Raw genomic sequence first — 22,054 nt, 5'->3', positions numbered from 1 at the left:
ACCATTATAGTAGATAAATTATTGTCATATAATATTTTATATTATAATATAAAGACTGATTTTCTACAATATAAAAAAAATGTTTGTATTAAGTGAGAATAGCGTTCAGAAGGAAGAATCACTTTCCAATATAACTTACTATTTTCGATCAAAAAATGCATCCTGTGTAAAATTTCGGTTGGTCCTTTTTGTTTCGGCATATTATCATCAATTTTTCCAATACTTATTTATACATTTTCTGAGGATATAATAAAGAGTGAAAAGTATAAACGCAGCCAACATGATAAAGGCAGGGATATATTTGTACAGCGATGGATCTGTAAAAGAAACAAAATTAATTAAACAAACTCTTTAAAATATATAATTGTACGTCAACAAAAAAGAAAGGACATGCATCGATTTGGTGCACTTAGATGTATACTAGAAAGATATTTGATTGTTATGTTTATGTATTGGTTGCCGAATTGAACAGACGGGTAGTCAGAATTCCAAGACTGTTTGTTAATTAAAATGAACATACACATACAAGATAATTACAGATAAAAGATTCACGAATGACTATATATACGAAAAAACGCAAAAACAACTAATCACCATATTCAGACAGAAATAAATGTCCTTTTCTTCTATACACTCTACACCTGGCGTTATCAGAGTTAGCAGCTGTCAGTGATCTAGTTTTTATTCTAATTATTATTTGAAACTATTTTGAGAGCCAAGTTCCTTATTATTTGTTCATTTCAAAGTGTTGTAATTTCCCAGAGTCTTAAAATCTTTCATATATATATATGTGTAAAATGATGTCTATATATAGGACTTTATAGCTATGGTGGTAGATCGTCCGTTTGGAAAGCGAAAGTTTCCGGGTTCGAATTCATACATGTTAATGTATTACGTCAGTAAAAATTACTTATAATTCTCACCGAGTATTGATTGTTTATTCTTTTATAATTGAACAAAAGTTAAGACTACTTTCAGTTGAGTATAAATGAACTGATTTTATATTTGTACCATATTACCAATTATATTTACACACACATGCAATATTTGAGTTTGTTTTAATTTCCGAAAAATGTGTTAAGAATATATAGAATTTTTACTTACCCTTTTGGTGTCTTCTAAAAAAAGCAGGCATGATTGTATTATTATTGTTTATTATAAAAATAGATACTTTCAGAAAATATAACTATTCGATACGAGTCGCAAGACAAAATGAAGAGGACTAAAGAGAGAATGGTAAAAAGGGTGCTTTTAAAGGTTTTGAAATATGATAAGGAAAGGGCAAAGGAGCCATTTTCAGGTTGAAAGTTATTAATCATTTGGTCTTTTGAACGTTTATAAACTTTCTAAACACTTATGTAGAATGAGAAATACAAATTTCAGAAAGTAACCTTTGGTTATATAGATATCTAACGATTAAAGATAACGAAGGGTCAGGGTATAACAGTACAATAATATGCAAGATGTTTTGTATAAATATAGAATCAGTGGTGATTCACAGCTTGAAACCATGAAAGTGCTACAACTTTCGAAATAGAGATATATATTTGAAATACAATGAGTACGTGAGATTCCGATTTATCGTTTAAAAATATTTTTGATAACAGTATCAAACGAGGAAGCTGTTGACTTTTATCCCAATATTACATCCTAATGTCACGAACGTTCATGACTTTTGCGACGAGGGTCAACTAAATGGATTAAAAGGGTATCTTTTATATTTTTCCTTCATCATATTTCTGAGCATACTAGCCTATATTTATTGTTATGTTGTTGTTATATTTTTCATGCGCATGAATTTTACAATCGCGCTGTATTGCAGCGATGTCAAGAAAAATCTTTGGGGAGTGGAAAAATGACGTCACAATAAATAGACAAAAATAATTTGTCTACAAATTACTGAAGCAAATATAAAAGTATGAAAAAAACACTTTAGGCATTTTATAGATTTGCTGAGTAATATATAAAATGTTTGGCACGATTTGGTATTCCCCGGCAATATATACAAAGCCCGTAGTGATATATTAAGGATAACATATATATATATATATGTTACCGTCAAAGCCGAAAATCAGTCATTGCTAGTAATTCCTCGGCATTCTTATCAATGCAAAGCGCCTTCCGACGAAGTCGGAAATAAGACTTTTTACAGTTTTTCTTAGGCATCGAACATAATACTTTGATATTCTATAGAATATCAAATTACTATTTAAACAACTCTATTTTTCCTTCCATCTCTTTCAGTTTTTGTTGCAGATTTTGTTCACTTCCTACTCTTCCTCTCTTCTCTAATTGTTTGATTCTTTCTTCCATTTCTCGCCATCTTCCCTTCCACTCCTTCTTTTCTCATTCCCGGTTTCTTTCACCTTCCTGTAAAGCTTTCTGCAGCTCTTTGATTTCATTCTGGCTTTCGTTATGCACCCTTTCCACCACCTGCTTAAGGTCTCTAACTTCTTCCGTCAGCAGACTGATCGACACAGCTAATCCTCTCAGCAGTTGCTACTGCGTTTGCTTTTTATCTTTATCCTTTGGTTTTTCCTCTTTCTCTCCCTTCAATACATACTGCTCTATTGTATTCCTCGTCTCCGACCTTACCGCTCTTTCTGCGTTAACTGGTCTACCTTTCATCGTTCTTTTAACTTCAAGCCTATCTTTTGCTTCATCGTCCCTGTCGCTCCCTACCTAGCCGATGACTGCTTTCTGTTTCTTTTCCTTTATTCGGTCTTTGACTCGCCGTGAGAAACTATATTGCTCTATTCGACTGTTTAAATAATGTAATGTAGAGGTACTAATAGTTGACTAGTTAAAGTAAGTGTTCACCACGAAGAATCGTAAATAATTGCTTTGCCATTAAATAGCAAGAGTCAAATTAAACTCTTAAAGCTTTCTAGATTATGTAACAAAGCCACTTTAAAAAAATAGTGATGTTACTGAAATTAAAAATTCAGTAATAGTTTCGAAAGTTGCATGAAAAAGGCAATAATTAACCTTTTGCTCTTAGCTGTTAAATATTATTAAAAGAGTAATTAATTGTTTCGGGAAAAGTTCACAAAGTATAGGTATTTTACCAGAACATTACAGCATTTTTTAGTAGAAACATTAGGGGACAAAATATAACGACATATTACTTATTTGAATAAATTTAGACGCCTGTTATTAGTATTCACACATATTTTCCCACGTAAATATTTTTAAATTTGATTATCATTTGTCGTAAGCATAGAAATAGATACTGCATGATATTAACTGTATGTAATTTAAAAAACAACTATTAGTTCATATAATAAATGCTTTAGTACTTTTTTTATATTCAGTATTAAACTGATTGAAATTCGTTCAGAATCAAATGCCTAGACTTCTGCAAAATGTTATTATTATGTTTTTAAGGTAAAATAATAACCTGTTCATACTCAGTAATAACTAATATTTTTTTAGTGATTAGTATTTTATGCACAATCAATTGGCTCTAGTTTATAAATAATTTCTTGCATCCAGTGTAAGTAGGAAGAAATGCGGGTATAAAGAGAATAGGAATGAGTATTACAAAATACATTACCTGCCTCTAAATTTGCACTAATTCCAATACTGACAATACCTCTTAAAAACCATAATCCTCCAGCTTGAAATACAAGTCCCCCTCCACTATCACCATTACAGACAGACGTTCCTAGAATAAATGTATTGATATTACTTATGAACATATTACATTCTACATACTGATTTTTAACAACTACCAACCATTTGTATAGCCTGCACAAAATTTATCACTTGTTACATACTGCTTGTATATAACAGAATTATTTATAGCTTTGCATTGTGTTGCAGATACGTAGGGTAGTTTTGTAATTTGGAGACGGGGGCTGGATGACATAGAGGCAGTAAATCCAAATCCCGCAACTACTCCAAGTCCAGAGTGAATAATAGTATCATCTAAACATGCTGGCACTAACATATTTGTAAATACAAATGGTACTTCAATTTGTAAGAGAGCTATGTCAAAAGCATAATTTCCTGATAAGCCCAAATAATTACAATGAACATAAATATGTTTTACCTGAAAAATAATATATGATACATTTGACAAAAAATAAGTTATATATATATCAATTCGAGGATTCATATTTTATCAAATATTAGATAGACTGTTTTTTTCATACCCTAACTTTTTTGACAAAACGTATATCATGCTGTTCATAATCATAATCACGATCTGTATTTCCAGTTGCAACGTAAAATTGTCTAGGGTCCTTTACTCTATTAATTGTTTCATCGGAAACACAATGAGCAGCGGTGACAAGAAAATTCTCTGTTATAATTGTTGCTCCACAAATAAATTCTTTTGGTCCATTTAATCGTTTCGTCTCGTACAAAGTAGCATGCCAAGGAACAAACTTAGCGTTGATTCCATTTACAATGAACGGTGTACCGTATAGAGTTGGCACATATCCACATACTAGAATATGTATTTAAAGTAAAATTATAATGTTTAATATTTGCGCAAAATTAATGACAAGTGTACAAAAATATATTAAAGTAATATAAATATTCAAAATTATCGTAGTAAATAATATGTATTAATGTATTATAACAAAATATTGAATAGAAAATTATTATTAGTCCAGACTTTAAATGTAATAAAAAAACTTTAAGATATAGTTAACAACTTTAAGTATGTAATAATTTAATTTGAACTTATTAAATATAATTTTTCTATTTTTAAGTTAAAGATATATTTATCGATAGAAAAATATGATATTAAAAAAATCAATTTTAAATAAAATAAGGATTATTATTTTTATCAGAAAAGATTAATATATTATTGTTATCCCAATTTGAACATTAAAAGCTTGTAGACCTGGTATGCATTTTATTGGATCTGGTGTCCATTGACCTTTATCGTTACAGGTAACTTGATCTCTTTGTATTGATAGGATAGTCGAATCTTGTTTATACCCATTTCTGCAAATTAATTTAGCTATTGTTCCAGGTTTAACACTAGACTCGCAAGAAGTCCATTCGTCGTTATATGTACAATCAGCAAATGTTGATGCAGAAACCAATGAGTCACAATATATTTCTAAAATAATATATACAGTTACCTCGTAAGTAATTTAAAGTAATACAGAAAAAATAATATTATAGATATGTGAGGCAATTTTGAAATAACCCTTGTAATAAGAACACTAAAAATGAAAATCTTACCAATACAGACTGGAATGTTTATCCATTTTCCGTTTAAACTACATAATACGTCATGGGTACCACTAATTTCGTATCCATCATAACATTTATAAGTTAAATATGACCCTGTGGGTAATTCTACACCCTCCTGCACATCACAGTCATTTTGTGACTGGCATTGTGACTCGTGTAATTGACGATTACCATTCCTAGGCTGAGGAGGCGCTTTGCAAACAATCGGTCTTGTGATTAACGGAAAAGATGTGGTTGTAGTACTTTGTGAATGTGGTATAAATGAAGCAATTGTTGTTGAAGTCGTACTAGTTACAGTTGAATCACGAGACGAGGAAAATAGATTAGATATTTCTATTTGTAAAATCATATCTCGGATCCAAGCTCTATAACTGGATATACGCGTGAGAAGAGAATATGAGCGGCTGCCGCAAGTTTCTGAACTACCTGTGTTTAATACACTTAAAGGGCTACTTCTAATTCCTTCTAGAAAATAACCATTTTTCGTTTGAATTATTAGTCCACTTCCGTCAATTCCACTACAGCCCAATTCTGTTAGAAAACATATATTAAATGAATGTTATCAATTACATATGTTTCATTTTCTATATAGATTTTGTTTCGTTACTAACCACTTTTTGGGGCAGCGCAAAATTTATCCATTGTCTTGTACCTTTCAAATTCAATGGAATTATTGAAAATTTTGCACTGATTAAATGGAATTTTAATATATACTGTGTGAACTACATAATTACGGCTAAGTACAGAATCATTGTGACTAAAATCTATGATTTTCCCTAAGAGAATATAATTTGAAGAAACATCTAAACACGCTGGAAATAACAAATTTGAAAATACGAATGGGGTTTTGATTTCCAAAATGGCAATATCCGCTGTAAAATTTCCTTGGATTCCCAAATATTCTTCATTAATGTGAATATTTTTCACCTAAAAAATAGTATATTATTAATTTTATTATTATCAATCTATTCCTAATGCATACACTATTTTAAACAATTATTATTTATTTTAATATTATAGCGAATTCTTTTAGATATTCCATACTCTAGACTTTTGAACTAATTGCTGGTCATGCTGATCAGAATCATATTCAGGATAAATGTTTCCAGCAGCAACATAATATTTATTTGGGTTTTGTGCCCTTTGGTTCTCTTTGTCGTAAACGCAATGCGCTGCGGTAAGAAGTAAGTTTTCCTGTATAATTGTTGCTCCGCAAATGAAATCCTTCGATCCGTCTGCAGTTTTTTGTATAAATAAAGAAGCATGACATGCAAAATTTATAGTACTAGATAATTCGTCGTTTTCATTTCGTTGACCATTTCGCCCATATAAACGACATGCTAAAAAATTTGTAAAAAAAACTATTAGTTTTTTATTACTAATATATGCATTATTTTTATTACTAGTATATGCATTTAAGTATATTTCGGGGTTTTTATACCTATGACCTATTAGCACATGTATACCACATTTTAAAAAGATGATTAAAACAAAAACTATTATACCTTATTCGAAAAAATATTACTAATTTTATATTTATCTGGTATTACTCTTCAAACATATTCTAGTATCTAATACTTATTGCTATTGTAATATAATATTTCAAAAAAGAAACTCACAATTAAAAATCTTAAGAATCACATGATTAATAGGACAAACCATAAATGTTTTTAAAATATGAAATATATTAAGAATATATTTATATATTTTATATATATTACGAAAAAAAATATTTTTATTATGTATTATAATAAAATTTTACTATTTACAGAATATTTCATAAAAGAAAAAAAATTATTAGGAAAAAAAATTATTTATCACAATAAAGTTTAAATTATAAATGTTACCTCTACAAACTGGAATATTAACCCAATTTCCATAGGATCTACATTTTGAAATACTGGAACCCAAAACTTTATAGCCATATTTACATTCGTATTTCAATAAAGATTCAAACGGTAATTCAGTACCTTCTTGTACTTCACTTAGTATAAAACTTTCTAAATTAAGTAATTTTCGACTACCATTATCGGGCTGTGGAGGCGCTAAGCAAATATTTGCATTCTCTGCATGACTTGAAGGTAGTATGAATGTTAAGAAGTCTAAAAAATGAAAGCAATGAATTAACTATTTTATCATGTATTAAGAGGGCTTATTACAAAAGAACTATACAGTGTAAAAGGGAAATAAACTTTTAATAATAAAATGATTTTTTACTCTCTAATTGAAAATAACGAGTCACGCAAGCATACATATTCTATGCTAAACTTAATTTTGACGGGAAACGTATTAGTTGTTTTTGCAAATAAATTTTTTAGAGCTTTTGGTATCACTGGTTATGAATCTGATATTATTAAAAGAGCTCTATCCTGTATAATAATATTCTTGACGTCTACGACAACACATCTCAGACGACTAAGAATCATGGATGCATATGCAAAGAAAGCGTTAAAGAAGACAAAGTGTGTTAGCAATCTTTATCCTTTCCACAGAAGTTTCCACCGCGAAAGTGGCCAATGCATCAGAAAGCGAGTAAGTGAAATATGTAAGCTACCCTTACACTTCTATTGATTAACGAGAGATTATTTCGTTATTGAATCCTTATACAAATAAAGTTTGTGAGAGATTAGTCTCGTGTCCAATCTTTGGGTGGACGTTGGATTATTATATCTTATTTATCAACTCGTGTTTTTATGCTGGAAGGCTTTTTCCTCACAAGCCAATGAAGTATTAAACTTTGTATTGGCTCAACCAAGTGTTTTATTTTTTATCTTAATGTGACCTTTACTCTTCCTCATGATCAGTTTATAATAATGACAAGAGAACTCCATGTTGCTGAAACCTGCATAAATACAGTTCTAGGTGCGGTTTCTTAGATCCTATGTTTTGATATATTTTTTTGTAGTAAGAGACGTCCCAAACAATATTTGGTTAACAGATTTTAATTTCCCAGTATGTCCTGGTACTAGTTATCATATATTCTAGTTTGACCAAAAAACTACCCCAACAGTCCCTGTTAGCAACGTTACTGCGTAATGTGACGTAAATTACTTTTTACAAGCCGTAAGTCGCGTCTCTAGTCTAATGGGTTCTGATAACTATTTTTTTCATTTACTGTTGTTACTTTCATATTAGTTCCTTTCTTCTCTCGGTAAGATAATTTTCCTATCAGCTTATAGATTAGCGCGAAATTCACAAGTTCACTATCAATGTTTTCAATAAATCTTTTCATGATACTTATACAGACTTTCTATCCTCGCCAATGTAAGTAATATTATTCTCCGACATTAGTTAGTTTTAATAATCATACTTAAATCCAGTTTTTCATTTCTTGTAACAAAATGCGTCCTATATGTGTGAACAATAAATTATTTATTAGTCTATTTGTTCTTTATAAATCATATTTATTTTTATAAACAAAAATACTATCGATTTTGATTATAGGACAAAATTTTTTTCTGCATATGTCAACTGCGATGCAAAAATTATTAAATTTATTTTTGACTAAATTTTAAAAAATTAACATAAACAAATAATGAGTATCGAATATATTTGCCAATTAATTAATATATAATGAAGATTAACGTTTTTTTAGAAGATAATTTATTACTGGGAATTTCTGAAGTTTGATAACCCTATTTAAAACTACTTGTACATGTTGTAATACTGGTATCGCTTATTTGGGTGTATATACGTATTTATTTAGGCTTTCGTAGTTTTTTCTTCTATACGTTCGCAATTTATTATACAAGCTAAGATAACAGATAATTTATTAAGCATTTGCTCCTAAATTCTTTATTAAAAAGTTCGAAACAAAAATATTAATTAATATGAAACTGGTATCGTGCTGGTTCATATCACAATGCTTAAAATCACCTATAATTGATTTTTAAAACTCTGTTTGTTGGTATGTCTGAAGAACTTACATCTACAAACAATAAAATCTAATTTATTACTAATATCATATTAATTTTCCTTAATTTCTCTAAATAATAAATCTATAGAATTCTATGTTCTAACTTCTGTCGAAAAACCAGTTTCTAATCATTTTGTATTTTTGATTAAAACTTTTTAATAAGTCATTTAAGCGTATATTTTTACATGGCCTTTTAATCTCTTTTTTGCTAGCCATATGCATTGATAACTTAAGATGAAAAAACACTGAGGCACACTATATGTTTATATTTAAAGCATCTCTTAATTTTAAAATTTAATTTTTAAATCATTGAAAATACACATGAAATAAAATAATCGAAATAATATACAGGAGAAAAAAATATTTAATTTATGAACTTATTTGTAATTAGATGTTTTTTTAACGTTATAACGTATTGACCATCTTTAAAACACGTAAATTACAGACTCTCTAAATTCATGTCTATATTTTTTAAATCATACATTGTCGATTGTAAATTGATTTTCATGAAAAAAATTTATTAATATTTTTGTATACTGACCGAAGCCTTTTCTATCAAACTCCTCTACTACAAAATTCAATTTTTTTTTTAATATTCTGTAAAAGCTAATTCGTAATATTGTTTTAAAAAACTATCATCATTAAAGACATCTAGTCTAATCATTTTAAATAGATCATCAAATACATATAAATGTAGAGTTTATATAAATTGTTCGAAATATAAAATAATATAATGTAATTATATTACTTACAGCTAAATGCAATAAAATATAAACACTTCCTATCTGTGATTGCCATAATGATTAAAAGAAAAATATAGAAAATTATCTTGTGTTGTCTGGCATCAACTAGAATTTATCACTGCTTGCGCGTCGATTGTGTAGAACACTATGCAACAATTTTATACGTTTGCTCTTTATTATATACATGATATCAATAAACGTGAACTATAAATCTCATGATAAAAATTATAAGATAAAAGAATTTAAGAAAAAAAGAAATGTGAAAGAAATATAGTTCAATGTCGTAGTAGTTTAAATTTGTTAGTCGATATAATTATTATGTAACAATATGTTTACACCACATATCTCACGATTACAACTTTATATGAAATATAACATGATTGCTCTTTAAATTTAAAGATTAAATAAACTCAAATTATTATTATAAGAAGATCTCTCTTCCTATCTTTCTCTCTTACTGCAATAACATACTGCAAGTACATCATTAGTGATATTATGCTAATTGTGACTTTTTATATTCAGTACCGTATTAATCATAGAGCATAATTTTCTTGAATTATTTATTGTGGAAATCGTAAATTTGATATTGTACCACTATCGCAGTTAGAAATAATGCAAATATTTCCACCTATTCTACATGACTTAAAAAAGTATATTCAAAATTTCTTTACTGTGACATGTCCGTCTCTCTCTGGTATTTCATTGAAGCCGTTCCCATATATGCTCCTCGGGGTAATTTGGGTGTAGCATTGACAAATGAATCAGCATTTTGATATTCTAATTAATTAAACATTTTTAAGAAATACTAAAATACAAATAAACAAATCAAAAGAAAAAATATATATATTGAGCAACCTCGTAAACAAAATCTTTCAGGGAAAAATGTGCGTAGCGATCATCATTTTGTTGGCGACATTGGCGTATTCGGACGCATTTATCGGTTTCGACTGCGGTAGTGGGCCCATCAAGGTTAGTAGAAGATTATATTACGTTTAGACCGGTATTCATAGAGATTACCATAGAAAATCTTTATCTTTTGTTCCGTATAGTATCAGAAGACAAGCGGGTTTAGAATGAAATGTTTCATATTTGCTTTTTTATTTTACCGATTTCTCATTTGCTATTCTACAGAATATCTAGAAAATGTGAGAGATATGAATACATTTTCTACGGTGTTAAAAAACGCTTTGCAACTTTATAATTTTTTCTGATAAAAATAACAATCTTTCTTTTTTATTCAAAATTTGTTTTCCGTATATCATACCTTATTTATCGATAAATATTACTTTATTTGAAAATCGAAAAATTATCTTTAATAATTTTTAATCAAATAATAACATACATAATAGTTGTAAACTTTTTCTTAAGACTTATTTATTACTTGAAATCTAGACTATTAATTATTTTTTATTAAATATTTTGTTACAATACACATTATTTACTACGATAATCTTGAATATTTATATTATTTTAATATATTTTGTACACAATTTGTCATTATTTCTGCGCAAATATTAAACATTATAATTTTACTTTAAATACATATACTAGGATGTGGGAATGTGTCAACTCTAAACGCAAAACCGTTCATTGTAAATGGAATCAACGCTAAATTTCTCCCTTGGCATGCTACTTTGTATGAGGCGAAACAAATAAATGGACCAAAAGAATTTATTTGTGGAGCAACAATTATAACAGAGAATTTTCTTGTCACCGCTGCTCATTGTGTTTTCGATGAAACAATTAGTAGAGTAAAGGACCCTAGACAATTTTACGTTGCAACTGGAAATACAAATCGTGATTATGATTATGAACAGCATGATATACGTTTTGTCAAAAAAGCTAGGGTATGAAAAAAACAGTCTATCTAATATTTGATAAAATATGAATCCTCGAATTGATATATATATAACTTATTTATTGTCAAATGTATCATATATTATTTTTCAGGTAAAACATATTTATGTTCATTGTAATTATTTGGGCTCATTAGGAAATGATGCTTTTGACATAGCTCTCTTACAAATTGAAGTACCATTTGTATTTACAAATATGTTAGTGCCAGCATGTTTAGATGGTAGTATTATTCAGTCTGGACTTGGAGTGGTTGCGGGATTTGGATTTACTGCCTCTATGTCATCCAGCCCTCGTCTCCAAATTACAAAACTACCCTACGTATCTGCAACACAATGCAAAGCTATAAATAATTCTGTTATATACGAGCAGTATGTAACAAGTGATAAATTTTGTGCAGGCTATACAAATGGTTGGTAGTTTGTTAAAAATCAGTATGTAAAATGTAATATGTTCATAAGTAATATCAATACATTTATTCTAGGAACGTCTGTCTGTAATGGTGATAGTGGAGGGGGACTTGTATTTCAAGCTGGAGGATTATGGTTTTTAAGAGGTATTGTCAGTATTGGAATTAGTGCAAATTTAGAGGCAGGTAATGTATTTTGTAATACCCGTTTCTATTCTCTTTATACCCGCATTTCTTACTACTTACCCTGGATGCAAGAAATTATTTATAAACTAGAGCCAATTGATTGTGCATAAAATACCAGTCACTAAAAAAATATTAGTTATTACTGAGAATGAACAGTTTATTATTTTACCTTAAAAACATAATAATAACATTTTGCAGAAGTCCAGGCATTTGATTCTGAACGAATTTGAATCAGTCTAATACTGAATATAAAAAAAGTACTAAAGCATTTATTATATGAACTAATAGTTGTTTTTTAAATTACATACAGTTAATATCATGCAGTATCTATTTCTACGATAAATGTCAGTCAAATATTATAATAAAAAAGTGAAACGAGAGAGATGCACGAAACTAAAAATGGTCGTCTAATTTGTCTTAAATTTGTAATATGTCTTGATATTTCTTATCTTGTTACATGTCTGCTAAGAAATGCTGTAATGTTCTGATAAAAAACCTATACTTCGACAAATTTTCCCGATTAAATTAATAAGCTTTTGAATTTAAACTGCTAACGAACAAAAGGGTGATTATTAATTTTTTCATTCTACTTTTCAAACTATTCCTCTAATTTTAAATATGTTTTTTTAATTTGTGTAACTTTACTTTTTTTTAAAGTGGTCTTGTCAGATAATGTATAAAGATTAAAAAATGGCATTCACCTCTTGTTATTTAATAGCAGAACAATTAGATTCAATTTTTTGTGTTAAAGACTTTTTTTAACTAGTCTACTATTAGTTCCTTTACTTTACATTATTTAAACAGTCAAATAGCAATAGAGTGTCTAACAGCGAGTCAAAGACCGAATAAAAGAAATAGAAAGCAGTTATTGTCTTATAGCTATGCAGTGAACATGTGTCTTACTATATTATTAATATTAATTTTTTATTTAATTTTCTAAAATATACTGTATTTCCGTAAAAAGAGGTTTTCTTTCATAACGAACCTATCATCAACATTATCAGAACTCCTATTTTTTGTTCGTCAGATATTCTTTCGGAAGATTGCCCATTGAGAGGGAATCACACATATATATGTTAAAATTGAATGATAACACTAATAGGTGTATGATAACTGGATAATTTAATCAACGTGTTAAGAACATTAATTTAGATTAAGTGTTTAGAAATATCATAAGTGGAATAAATTGTTTAGAAGTGTGCAAGCATCTTTCGAAAGTTACAGTACCTCCGTGATTTCGAGCTAAGAGTATCCATTAATTCTACATCTATAGAAAACATCTTTCATTTTATTGTACTGTTATACCTTGACCTTTATTTATCTTTAGTCATTAGATATCAGTACAATTAACTTATGTTTACTTTTTTGTTATTTTAATTGATAATACTAGATAAGTACTTAGTAAATTTATAAACGTTTCAAATACTTAGTGAGTCAAACTAGACCGGAAGTTCGCTTCTTTGCCCTTTGTCTATCATATACCGAAGACATTAAAAGCACCCTTTTGACTATTCTATCTCACACAATATTCTTAGTTTTCTTCTGCCACTCGTATCGAATAGATATAATTTCCAGATTTATTTATTTTCAACATAATCTTTTAACCTTGCATTAATATTATTTGTTTATTAATCCGTTAAATCTACGAAAGGTACGTGAAAATGATTTCTATGCTTATAACGTTTTTCGAAAATCAAATCAAAGACCGAAATATCGCCTAAGAAAAAAGTTATGGTGTCTCATATTCCTGTTATCTATCATATTTTTACCCGTCATAATTAAAGTAAATATATTAATTCTATAATGCACAAAAATAAAATAAGAATATATGAATAATTATATTATAAACATATAAATATATTAATATATAAATTATTAAAATGCACGAATCAATACATGTTCTTTACTTTTTTTTTTTTACATACGATTGTATATTTCAAAGAGTATTTTTGATTAATTTTTTTGTCTTTTACAGATATAATGTACAGCATGATCTTGTTGAGTTCAATGTTCCTTTTAATTTCTATTCACTGCCTTATAAGATCTATACGAATAAAAAAAATTCCTTACAAAAAGTTCGATCCAAAAGAAAAATAAATGGTTTTTTTTTTCTAAACCGAAAATAGTAAAATCTGTTAACTTGTGACTCTTCCTATTGAATGTCATTATCAATTTTTCAAAAACATTTTATTCATAATTGAGAACACTTATTGGACAAACTTTGCAAAACAAACAGCTAATTTTAATCAATTATACAAAATATGGATATTTTCTTTTATTAGATCGTAGTTCTAACTTCATACGGAGGATTCTAAGGTAATTGAATATAATACACACAAAAGTAGATTTCTTTTTTTTTTCTTTAGATTTCTTATTTTATTTCTCTTTTTCTGTATTTCTATATATATATATCTATTTTTATTTCTATTTCGTTTTCTCTTAAAGCGCTTACCATCAACGTCGTTTTATAAAAAAAGATCAAATATTCAGGGTGTTTTATAGATACATGTCAATACTTTAATGAAACCTATAAAAATAAATGGAAAAAGTCATAAAAACATATTTCTGATATGCCTCTAATTTTGAGATCGGATACCTAATTAAGGATAATTAAAGGGTCCGAGTAAACGGAAATAATCTGGAAGTTCGTCTCAATCACACCATAAAAATCTCTCCTAAGAAAGAATGTTTTTGTCAATTCAATCGTTTAAACAAGAGACGACAACTTTGAATTAATGAATTATAATTATATATAACTCAATGTGTATTAGATATATACGTTCTTATGAAATTGTTTTAATGTTCCATATTAAATAAAAACGTTTTTCTAAGAAAATTTACCTGTATTCATTTGCTTAACAAAAAACTTTATGAACTGTAGAAAACATTAATTCTTCATTCTCGAACAGAAATTTATTAAAATTGTTTCAAATGCAGACTTTTATTCTATATAAAACGGATTATTATGTGTAAAGTTTTCATATGCAGATATCACATCAAACAAAGTAATGGCAAATTGTAAAAACTCACCAAAAAATTGTACAAACTCAGGGAAAATCTATATCTTTTGTTGCTTATCGTATTAGTTCTATAAAACAAATAATTTAGCACGTCCTCATTAGTAATTTCTAGTATTATTAAAAAAATAGATATAATAAGAGTAGTTGTCGTAAATTATTCTAATATTTCATATAATTTATAAATAAATTATAATTTAATAATTTAAAATCAATTTTTATAATTAAAAATTAATAAATTACGTATANTACGTATATTATAATATATAGAATTTTAATTAGGTATATGTATATATATATTAAATATAAATAATAAATTATTTTTATATGGGAAGTTGATGATAATATATCGAAATATTTGTAATATCAATAATATATTATTTATAATAATGTGAGATTGTTTTATGAGTAATGTGGGGATAAGGTATGTTTAATTCACTTTCTTTTTATTTTTTTTTATTTTTCTGGAGTATGTTACATTAATTTTATAGGGAAAATATATAGGGAAATAAAATGTTAACTTTAATTAAAGGATTAAATTTTTCTTTATTATTTGCGCAAGATGTTAAAAAATTTATTATTTCTAATTTTGTTGTTGTAATAAATAATTTTCTCTTTCCTGTATATATTTAAAAATTAAGAAATATGAGAAAACAATTTGAAAACAGATAGAAAAAAATTATTAAAAAAAGTTTCCCTCATGAAGGATCAAATATACTAACTAGCAGCACGAGAAGCAAGAACGTTACTACTTACGCTAGCCCACTACTTAATAAACAGTCGCATTTAAGATAATATAAACATGTATACAAAAAAATAAAAAATAAAAGCTTTTTTCTCAAAATTGGCTTCGCATTTTGATAAAATACTTTACCATGAAAATTTCCCTCTCCGATGTCATTACTGCGCAGAGACGTTAAAACAAATGTGCATTAGTTTAAACAATTACATAAAAATGAAAAAATGCTAAAATATGAGCGTTATAATCTTAAATTTTATCGATTAGATGAATTATTCCTTTTTTACACATGCGCAACATTCGGAAGTGATTTTTAATATTATAAGCAGATTTGCTTTGCAATATTAAAAAATTGTCTATTTAATATTAATATTAAATTTATTTTATATTAATACATTATTTTATATTGTTTAAATAAATTAATATTAATTTTTTGGCAAGTGCAATACTATTTTATAACCAAGGTAAATATATTAAACAATTAATTATGAAATGTCCGATTTCTAACAATGTAATTGGAATAATCGAAAGTTTCATTTTTAACGACCTAATACATACATAGTCTATACTCAATATATTAACACGTAAGATTTATTAATAATTATTTTCTATTGCAAATATAAACTATTGTATCTTAATGAATATTTTTCACTTGAAAACAATAAAAATGAACGTTATTAACGTAACCGTAGAGATACGATTAATCGTGTTGATTAATTGTCCAAATAACAAGATTGTAGAATTTAATAAATAGCTGTCTTATCGAGTTATTTAAGATTATCTTAACAACAAAGTTGTTAAGATAATGACGATTAAGGAGAATCGTATTAACATCTTTTTGCAAGGAGTGGGAACGTTTATTTGTGTAAATTGACGTGTCTTGTTTTGTATATGTTATTATCAACGTATTATTACGAGTATTGTATACATTACCAAATTTCTTAATAGGGCATTCTATAAAATGTCCCGAACAATCTATACAATGCTCCTAGTATATACATTGATTGTAACATATATACTGTCACCAGCTGAAAAAAGTCAGTATGATTTGAACAATTAGGACTTCATTGTAAAGTAGTTAGCCACAGTTTAATTCGTGCCTCTGTTGTCATTTGTTATTTTATTTCATTTACAAAATACACATTTTATTATTATTAATTTTCGCTTCTGTGTTCAGCTATCCAMAATTACCATTATTACAAAATCGGTAAGTGTTGCTATAAAGAATTGAGAACAAATCTTAATAATTGCTTAATATCTTTATTTTCATAGGGCAATGATTTGTTATTTTATTTCATTTACAAAATACACATTTTATTATTATTAATTTTCGCTTCTGTGTTCAGCTATCCAAAATTAMCATTATTACAAAATCGGTAAGTGTTGCTATAAAGAATTGAGAACAAATCTTAATAATTGCTTAATATCTTTATTTTCATAGGGCAATGATTTGTTATTTTATTTCATTTACAAAATACACATTTTATTATTATTAATTTTCGCTTCTGTGTTCAGCTATCCAAAATTAMCATTATTACAAAATCGGTAAGTGTTGCTATAAAGAATTGAGAACAAATCTTAATAATTGCTTAATATCTTTATTTTCATAGGGCAATGATTTGTTATTTTATTTCATTTACAAAATACACATTTTATTATTATTAATTTTCGCTTCTGTGTTCAGCTATCCACAATTATCATTATTACAAAATCGGTAAGTGTTGCTATAAAGAATTGAGAACAAATCTTAATAATTGCTTAATATCTTTATTTTCATAGGGCAATGATTTACAATGGCTGACAATGAGCATAAATTAATGTCAGCTCACGTATTTTACAGTTTTTACTTTTGGAATCAACAGATCGGGGATAGCCAATTTTATTTTATTTGCGTTAGATTTTTGTTTTTTAATTTGTCACCATCTTATTAAATTAAAATCTTGTCATTTAACATATTCAAGCATGTATCTTGTGTATTAATAGATGACAATGAAAAGGAAGGTATTAAACAAATATGATAATTTATTAATATTTATTAATCAAAAAGTAATCATATATAGAAAATATACAGATGAAATCTTTTTTTCTTATAATATAATTGTGTGTTTGCATGATTCAAACCAAACGTTCATTATTTGTTGTATATCTGGACAAAGATAATGATAATGAATTTTCAATATGATAATTAGAAAGTAGAAAACAATGTTTAGTTTTTGTTAACTTTAAATATAAAAAAGCTGATTCACATAAGTATATAGATCGAAAATAACTGCGTAATATCACTAAAACGGCCGCTAACGATTAACATTCGTCCGCAATATGTTCATTTCTTTGACACATGTAAGATTAAATCAGTTTGCAGATTTATTTTTTTATTATTATTCATTTTCTTACGGGGGGTTTTTTTTTTTTTTTAATATTAAATATTTCGACAAAACGTCTTCGAAAAATCGTTTCGCGATCGACATGTTGACCATTCCTGCAATAAATCAACTTAATAACATTAAAAATACAAACATTGCTTAATCTTCACTGATCTAAATTTTTTCCCATTAAATTTATATCCATAAAATAAGTATCTACTGGTAACAAATTTTTTGCAAAATTGTTTGTTCAATTCTTTTGCTTTATTTTTGTTATTCTTAAGTACTATGAACCGTTTATGAATTGGACGATTCGAAATTGAGTGCTTCATGAGGTCAAGGTTTGTCCCCCTCCTCCCCACAATAATCATTTGAAATAATCTATGCACTTACTCACCTACGTGTTGTTATCGTTTATATGTTATCTTGTTTTTTAAATCTTCTGACCTTCCTTAATTCATGTGCTAATACAGATTGATGATTTCTTACATAATGTGTATTTATTTTGTTCACTCATTGATTCATTCACCCCTTTTCATTCTACTCTTTACATACATTCATTCTTCATTCTCATTAATATCCCAATAAATACAGACAAAATGTATATTTATATTAATTATATTTATATTTATATTTTATATTAATTATCTAATACGTAGATAAAATATTCTTTTGATGCGCATTAATTTTTTTATCGATATCTAGTTGGTAAGAGATATAACCTTTGGATACACACGTAACTCAATTTTGTTATCTTCTCTCGTTATACAAATTAATCATGTTTACTTATTGTATTACTTATTGTAGATTTGTTAATATAAAACTTTGTACAATTTTAATCAACAATTATGCATTTAGCAAATACGTTTCTACTAGGGAATAATTATCATTATATTTGTATATCGTAATACACAACCAGGTATCAATAAATGAATCGTTCAGAAGCCAATGCGATTAAGTCCAATAAAGAAAAATTAATAAAATGAATGTTTTGTAATACATATGAATACATACTTATTGATTTTATGGTTTCTTTACTTGATCAGAAAAGTATATACAAAAAGTATGAGTTCTGCAACAAAACAAAACAAATATGCATAGGATGTATAAACAAAAACGTAAGAATTTGTGGGACAATGGGAAATAGCATCTTAAATACATTAGAATCTTTAACTTTTGTCAGCTGTGAAAAAGGATAGAAAAAACTCTGATATCTTTTTTTTTATCGTACGAAATAAGCTCACGCGTATATATAAATAAATTAAAAGGAAACGAATAATTAAACAATTTAATTTGTGTTAATTTTCAATCACTTCATCGATTCTAGTGTTTATATCGATCATTGAGAAGCACGTAAATATTTTAAAAAAATTGTTATAAATAATAATTAATACGTAAAATTGTTCTTGCTACATTAGAAAGTGGTTAATTTCTCTAATTTTGCTTGTTTCACAGATAAAATGTTGCTTGCTATTTCGTTGGGTTCAATTTTAATTATATTTTTATTACACTGCTATATAAGATATAGAAAAGTAGGAAGACTTTTAAGTCTTCTTCCAGGACCACATGAATATCCGATAATTGGAAATATATATCATTTTCAAGTTGACAATGGTAAGAAATATGAAAATATATATCTTTAGGAATTATCCAATAAACTATGATAAAATTCTCACTTAATAATAATTTATTACCAATAATATATATATGTATATAGAGCATTTACTTGAAACAGCATGGAAACTAAATAATAAATATTATCCAATTTACAAAGTATGGACTTTCCTTTTATCAGGAGTAGTATTACTTGATCCAAAAGATATTGAGGTAAATTATTATGTAATGTATAGATTTCAAATGTATATTTATATATGTAATAAGTATACAAAGTAAATTATTATTTAACTATTTGAAAAGTATAGAAAATCTAGATGTGTTTAATTTTTTTCGTATTAAAAAATGCATAATCGACGATGACTTTATAAACCAGCTCTCAAAAAAATTAAAATTATTTTAATATACTTATTTTTATACTAACATATTATAATTCATTAATATAATACTTTAATAATAATACAAATTTTCAAATAATATATAATACTAAAACAATATATTTATGTAATACAAAAAATTTATAAAAGTGACAAATTATTTATTTTTATGAAAGGTATTATTGAAGAGCAATGTACATATTAAAAAAGGACCTATTTACAAATATCTCATGCCTTGGTTTTCTACTGGATTATTAACTAGTAGCGGTAAATAATTTAAATTGACACACACACACACACACACACAAAATAATACATTTACTAATATTTAAAACGATACTTCATTTAACAGGTCAGAAATGGCACACGCGTCGAAAAATGTTAACACCTGCATTTCACTTCAATATTCTTAATCATTATTTTCACATTTTAAATGAGGAATCACAATGTTTAGTGGAATCCCTTAAAAATGAAGGGAATGGAAAATCTGTTGTAAAAGATTTACAAACATTTATTAGCAAATATACTCTCAACGCCATATGTCGTTAGTGAAAAAAAAATATATAAATTTCTTTAAATGTTTATTTTTTTAACTAGAAAAACAAATATTCGTTACATAAGCTTCTTTGTAGGAGCAGCTTTAGGTATTCAATTGAAAGAAAAGGGCAAACTGGAATCTAAATATCGTAATGCCGTTCATACTTATGGCAGAATTGTGGCGTATAGGTAATTAATTAATCATTTGTTAAAAAATAAAATCAATCGAATGAAGAATGTGATTTATGGTTTATCAGACTTCCAAGACCTTGGTACATTTCCGATACTATATTTGCATTTTCATCACATGGTAGACTACAAAAAAAAGTGTTAAAAACATTGCACAGTTTTTCAAAAAACGTATGTTCCTCCCATTATTCGTTTAACTTTCTGTTACGCAAGTCATCTAATTTTTGAAAATTGTTATTTTTATTTAAGATAATTGAAGAAAGAAAACGTTTCCACGAACAAACAAACGGGAAATATCTACAAATCTTTGAGAATTTTCACGAGGACGACGTTTTTAATAAAGGTTTGAAAAAGATGATAAAGACTTTTCATATTGTTTTAAATAATAATGAAATTTTTATAATCCCAATAGAATTGCCAATCGAATTTTTTCTATCACAGATTTGGAACCCCAGAAAAGACTTTCTATGCTAGACCTTCTTATAGCAGAATCTTGGAAAGATAATCGTATAGATGAGGAAGGAATTCGTGAAGAAGTTGATACTTTCATGTTTGAAGTAGGTTATTATAAATGTATTTATTTCGAATAAAAAAAAAAGTGAGAAAATATTTTATGAAATAACATTTTTTTCTAGGGTCACGATACTACAGCAAGTGCATTGTGCTTTGCTTTGAGTCTTTTTGCTAAACACAAAGACGTCCAGGTAATGTTATCAGCTTATAATAATATAAGAAACATTTAAAATTAAATTAATAATCAATATTCTTGTCCCAACAGTATATTAATATATATGAGTTTCAAAGGGAAAATTGAAGACAGTTAATAAATTTTGATGAACAAATTTATTTGATCTTGTTGAACGTTTCGTCCCTTACTGGGGACTTCCTCAGCAACT

General features: G+C 27.2%; 3 protein-coding genes across 3 annotated transcripts in view; 2 read left to right on the top strand and 1 right to left on the bottom strand.

The window, feature by feature from the left end:
* Positions 1-98: 98 nt before the first annotated feature.
* On the bottom strand, positions 99-10,006 carry LOC106790293. Its single transcript, XM_014755077.1, has 10 exons — positions 9,883-10,006; positions 7,062-7,316; positions 6,259-6,554; positions 5,826-6,141; positions 5,203-5,745; positions 4,856-5,077; positions 4,158-4,453; positions 3,739-4,054; positions 3,557-3,667; positions 99-317 (listed from the first exon to the last, which is right to left on the bottom strand). The coding sequence occupies exons 1-10, from the start codon at positions 9,926-9,928 to the stop codon at positions 208-210; spliced, it is 2,511 nt and encodes an 836-aa protein (XP_014610563.1). The 5' UTR covers positions 9,929-10,006; the 3' UTR covers positions 99-207.
* Positions 10,007-10,755: 749 nt separating this feature from the next.
* Positions 10,756-12,910, top strand: LOC106790263 (limulus clotting factor C-like). Its single transcript, XM_014755036.1, has 4 exons — positions 10,756-10,825; positions 11,425-11,720; positions 11,824-12,139; positions 12,212-12,910. Exons 1-4 carry the CDS (start codon positions 10,756-10,758, stop codon positions 12,430-12,432), a joined length of 903 nt encoding a protein of 300 aa, XP_014610522.1. The 3' UTR covers positions 12,433-12,910.
* Positions 12,911-16,883: 3,973 nt separating this feature from the next.
* Positions 16,884-22,054, top strand: part of LOC106790262 (cytochrome P450 4C1-like) — a 7,990-nt gene continuing 2,819 nt past the window's right edge. Inside the window, exons 1-14 of the mRNA XM_014755035.1 lie at positions 16,884-16,933; positions 17,256-17,285; positions 17,425-17,454; positions 17,594-17,623; positions 17,763-17,792; positions 19,964-20,055; positions 20,159-20,268; positions 20,609-20,693; positions 20,785-20,976; positions 21,065-21,158; positions 21,227-21,329; positions 21,408-21,501; positions 21,600-21,715; positions 21,794-21,862. Of these exons, the coding sequence (XP_014610521.1) occupies positions 16,884-16,933; positions 17,256-17,285; positions 17,425-17,454; positions 17,594-17,623; positions 17,763-17,792; positions 19,964-20,055; positions 20,159-20,268; positions 20,609-20,693; positions 20,785-20,976; positions 21,065-21,158; positions 21,227-21,329; positions 21,408-21,501; positions 21,600-21,715; positions 21,794-21,862 (1,125 nt within the window). The remainder of the gene's footprint in view (positions 16,934-17,255; positions 17,286-17,424; positions 17,455-17,593; positions 17,624-17,762; positions 17,793-19,963; positions 20,056-20,158; positions 20,269-20,608; positions 20,694-20,784; positions 20,977-21,064; positions 21,159-21,226; positions 21,330-21,407; positions 21,502-21,599; positions 21,716-21,793; positions 21,863-22,054) is intronic.

The sequence above is a fragment of the Polistes canadensis genome, unplaced genomic scaffold, assembly GCF_001313835.1.
Source record: "Polistes canadensis isolate GaletaPanama2010 unplaced genomic scaffold, ASM131383v1 scaffold_228, whole genome shotgun sequence".
Lineage (NCBI taxonomy): Eukaryota > Metazoa > Arthropoda > Insecta > Hymenoptera > Vespidae > Polistes > Polistes canadensis.
This window is presented reverse-complemented; position numbering and strand designations above follow the sequence as displayed.

Bases quoted from the DNA above. Each gene is read 5' to 3' on its own strand.
- LOC106790293 (XM_014755077.1), bottom strand. From the start codon at position 9,928: ATGGCAATCACAGATAGGAAGTGTTTATATTTTATTGCATTTAGCT. The intron at 5,078-5,202 runs GTAAGATTTTCA...ATATTATTTTAG, and splicing joins AAACATTCCAGTCTGTATTG to AAATATATTGTGACTCATTG. The intron at 4,055-4,157 runs GTATGAAAAAAA...ATTATTTTTCAG, and splicing joins GTTTTGTCAAAAAAGTTAGG to GTAAAACATATTTATGTTCA.
- LOC106790263 (XM_014755036.1), top strand. From the start codon at position 10,756: ATGTGCGTAGCGATCATCATTTTGTTGGCGACATTGGCGTATTCGGAC. The intron at 11,721-11,823 runs GTATGAAAAAAA...ATTATTTTTCAG, and splicing joins GTTTTGTCAAAAAAGCTAGG to GTAAAACATATTTATGTTCA. The intron at 12,140-12,211 runs GTTGGTAGTTTG...CATTTATTCTAG, and splicing joins TTGTGCAGGCTATACAAATG to GAACGTCTGTCTGTAATGGT.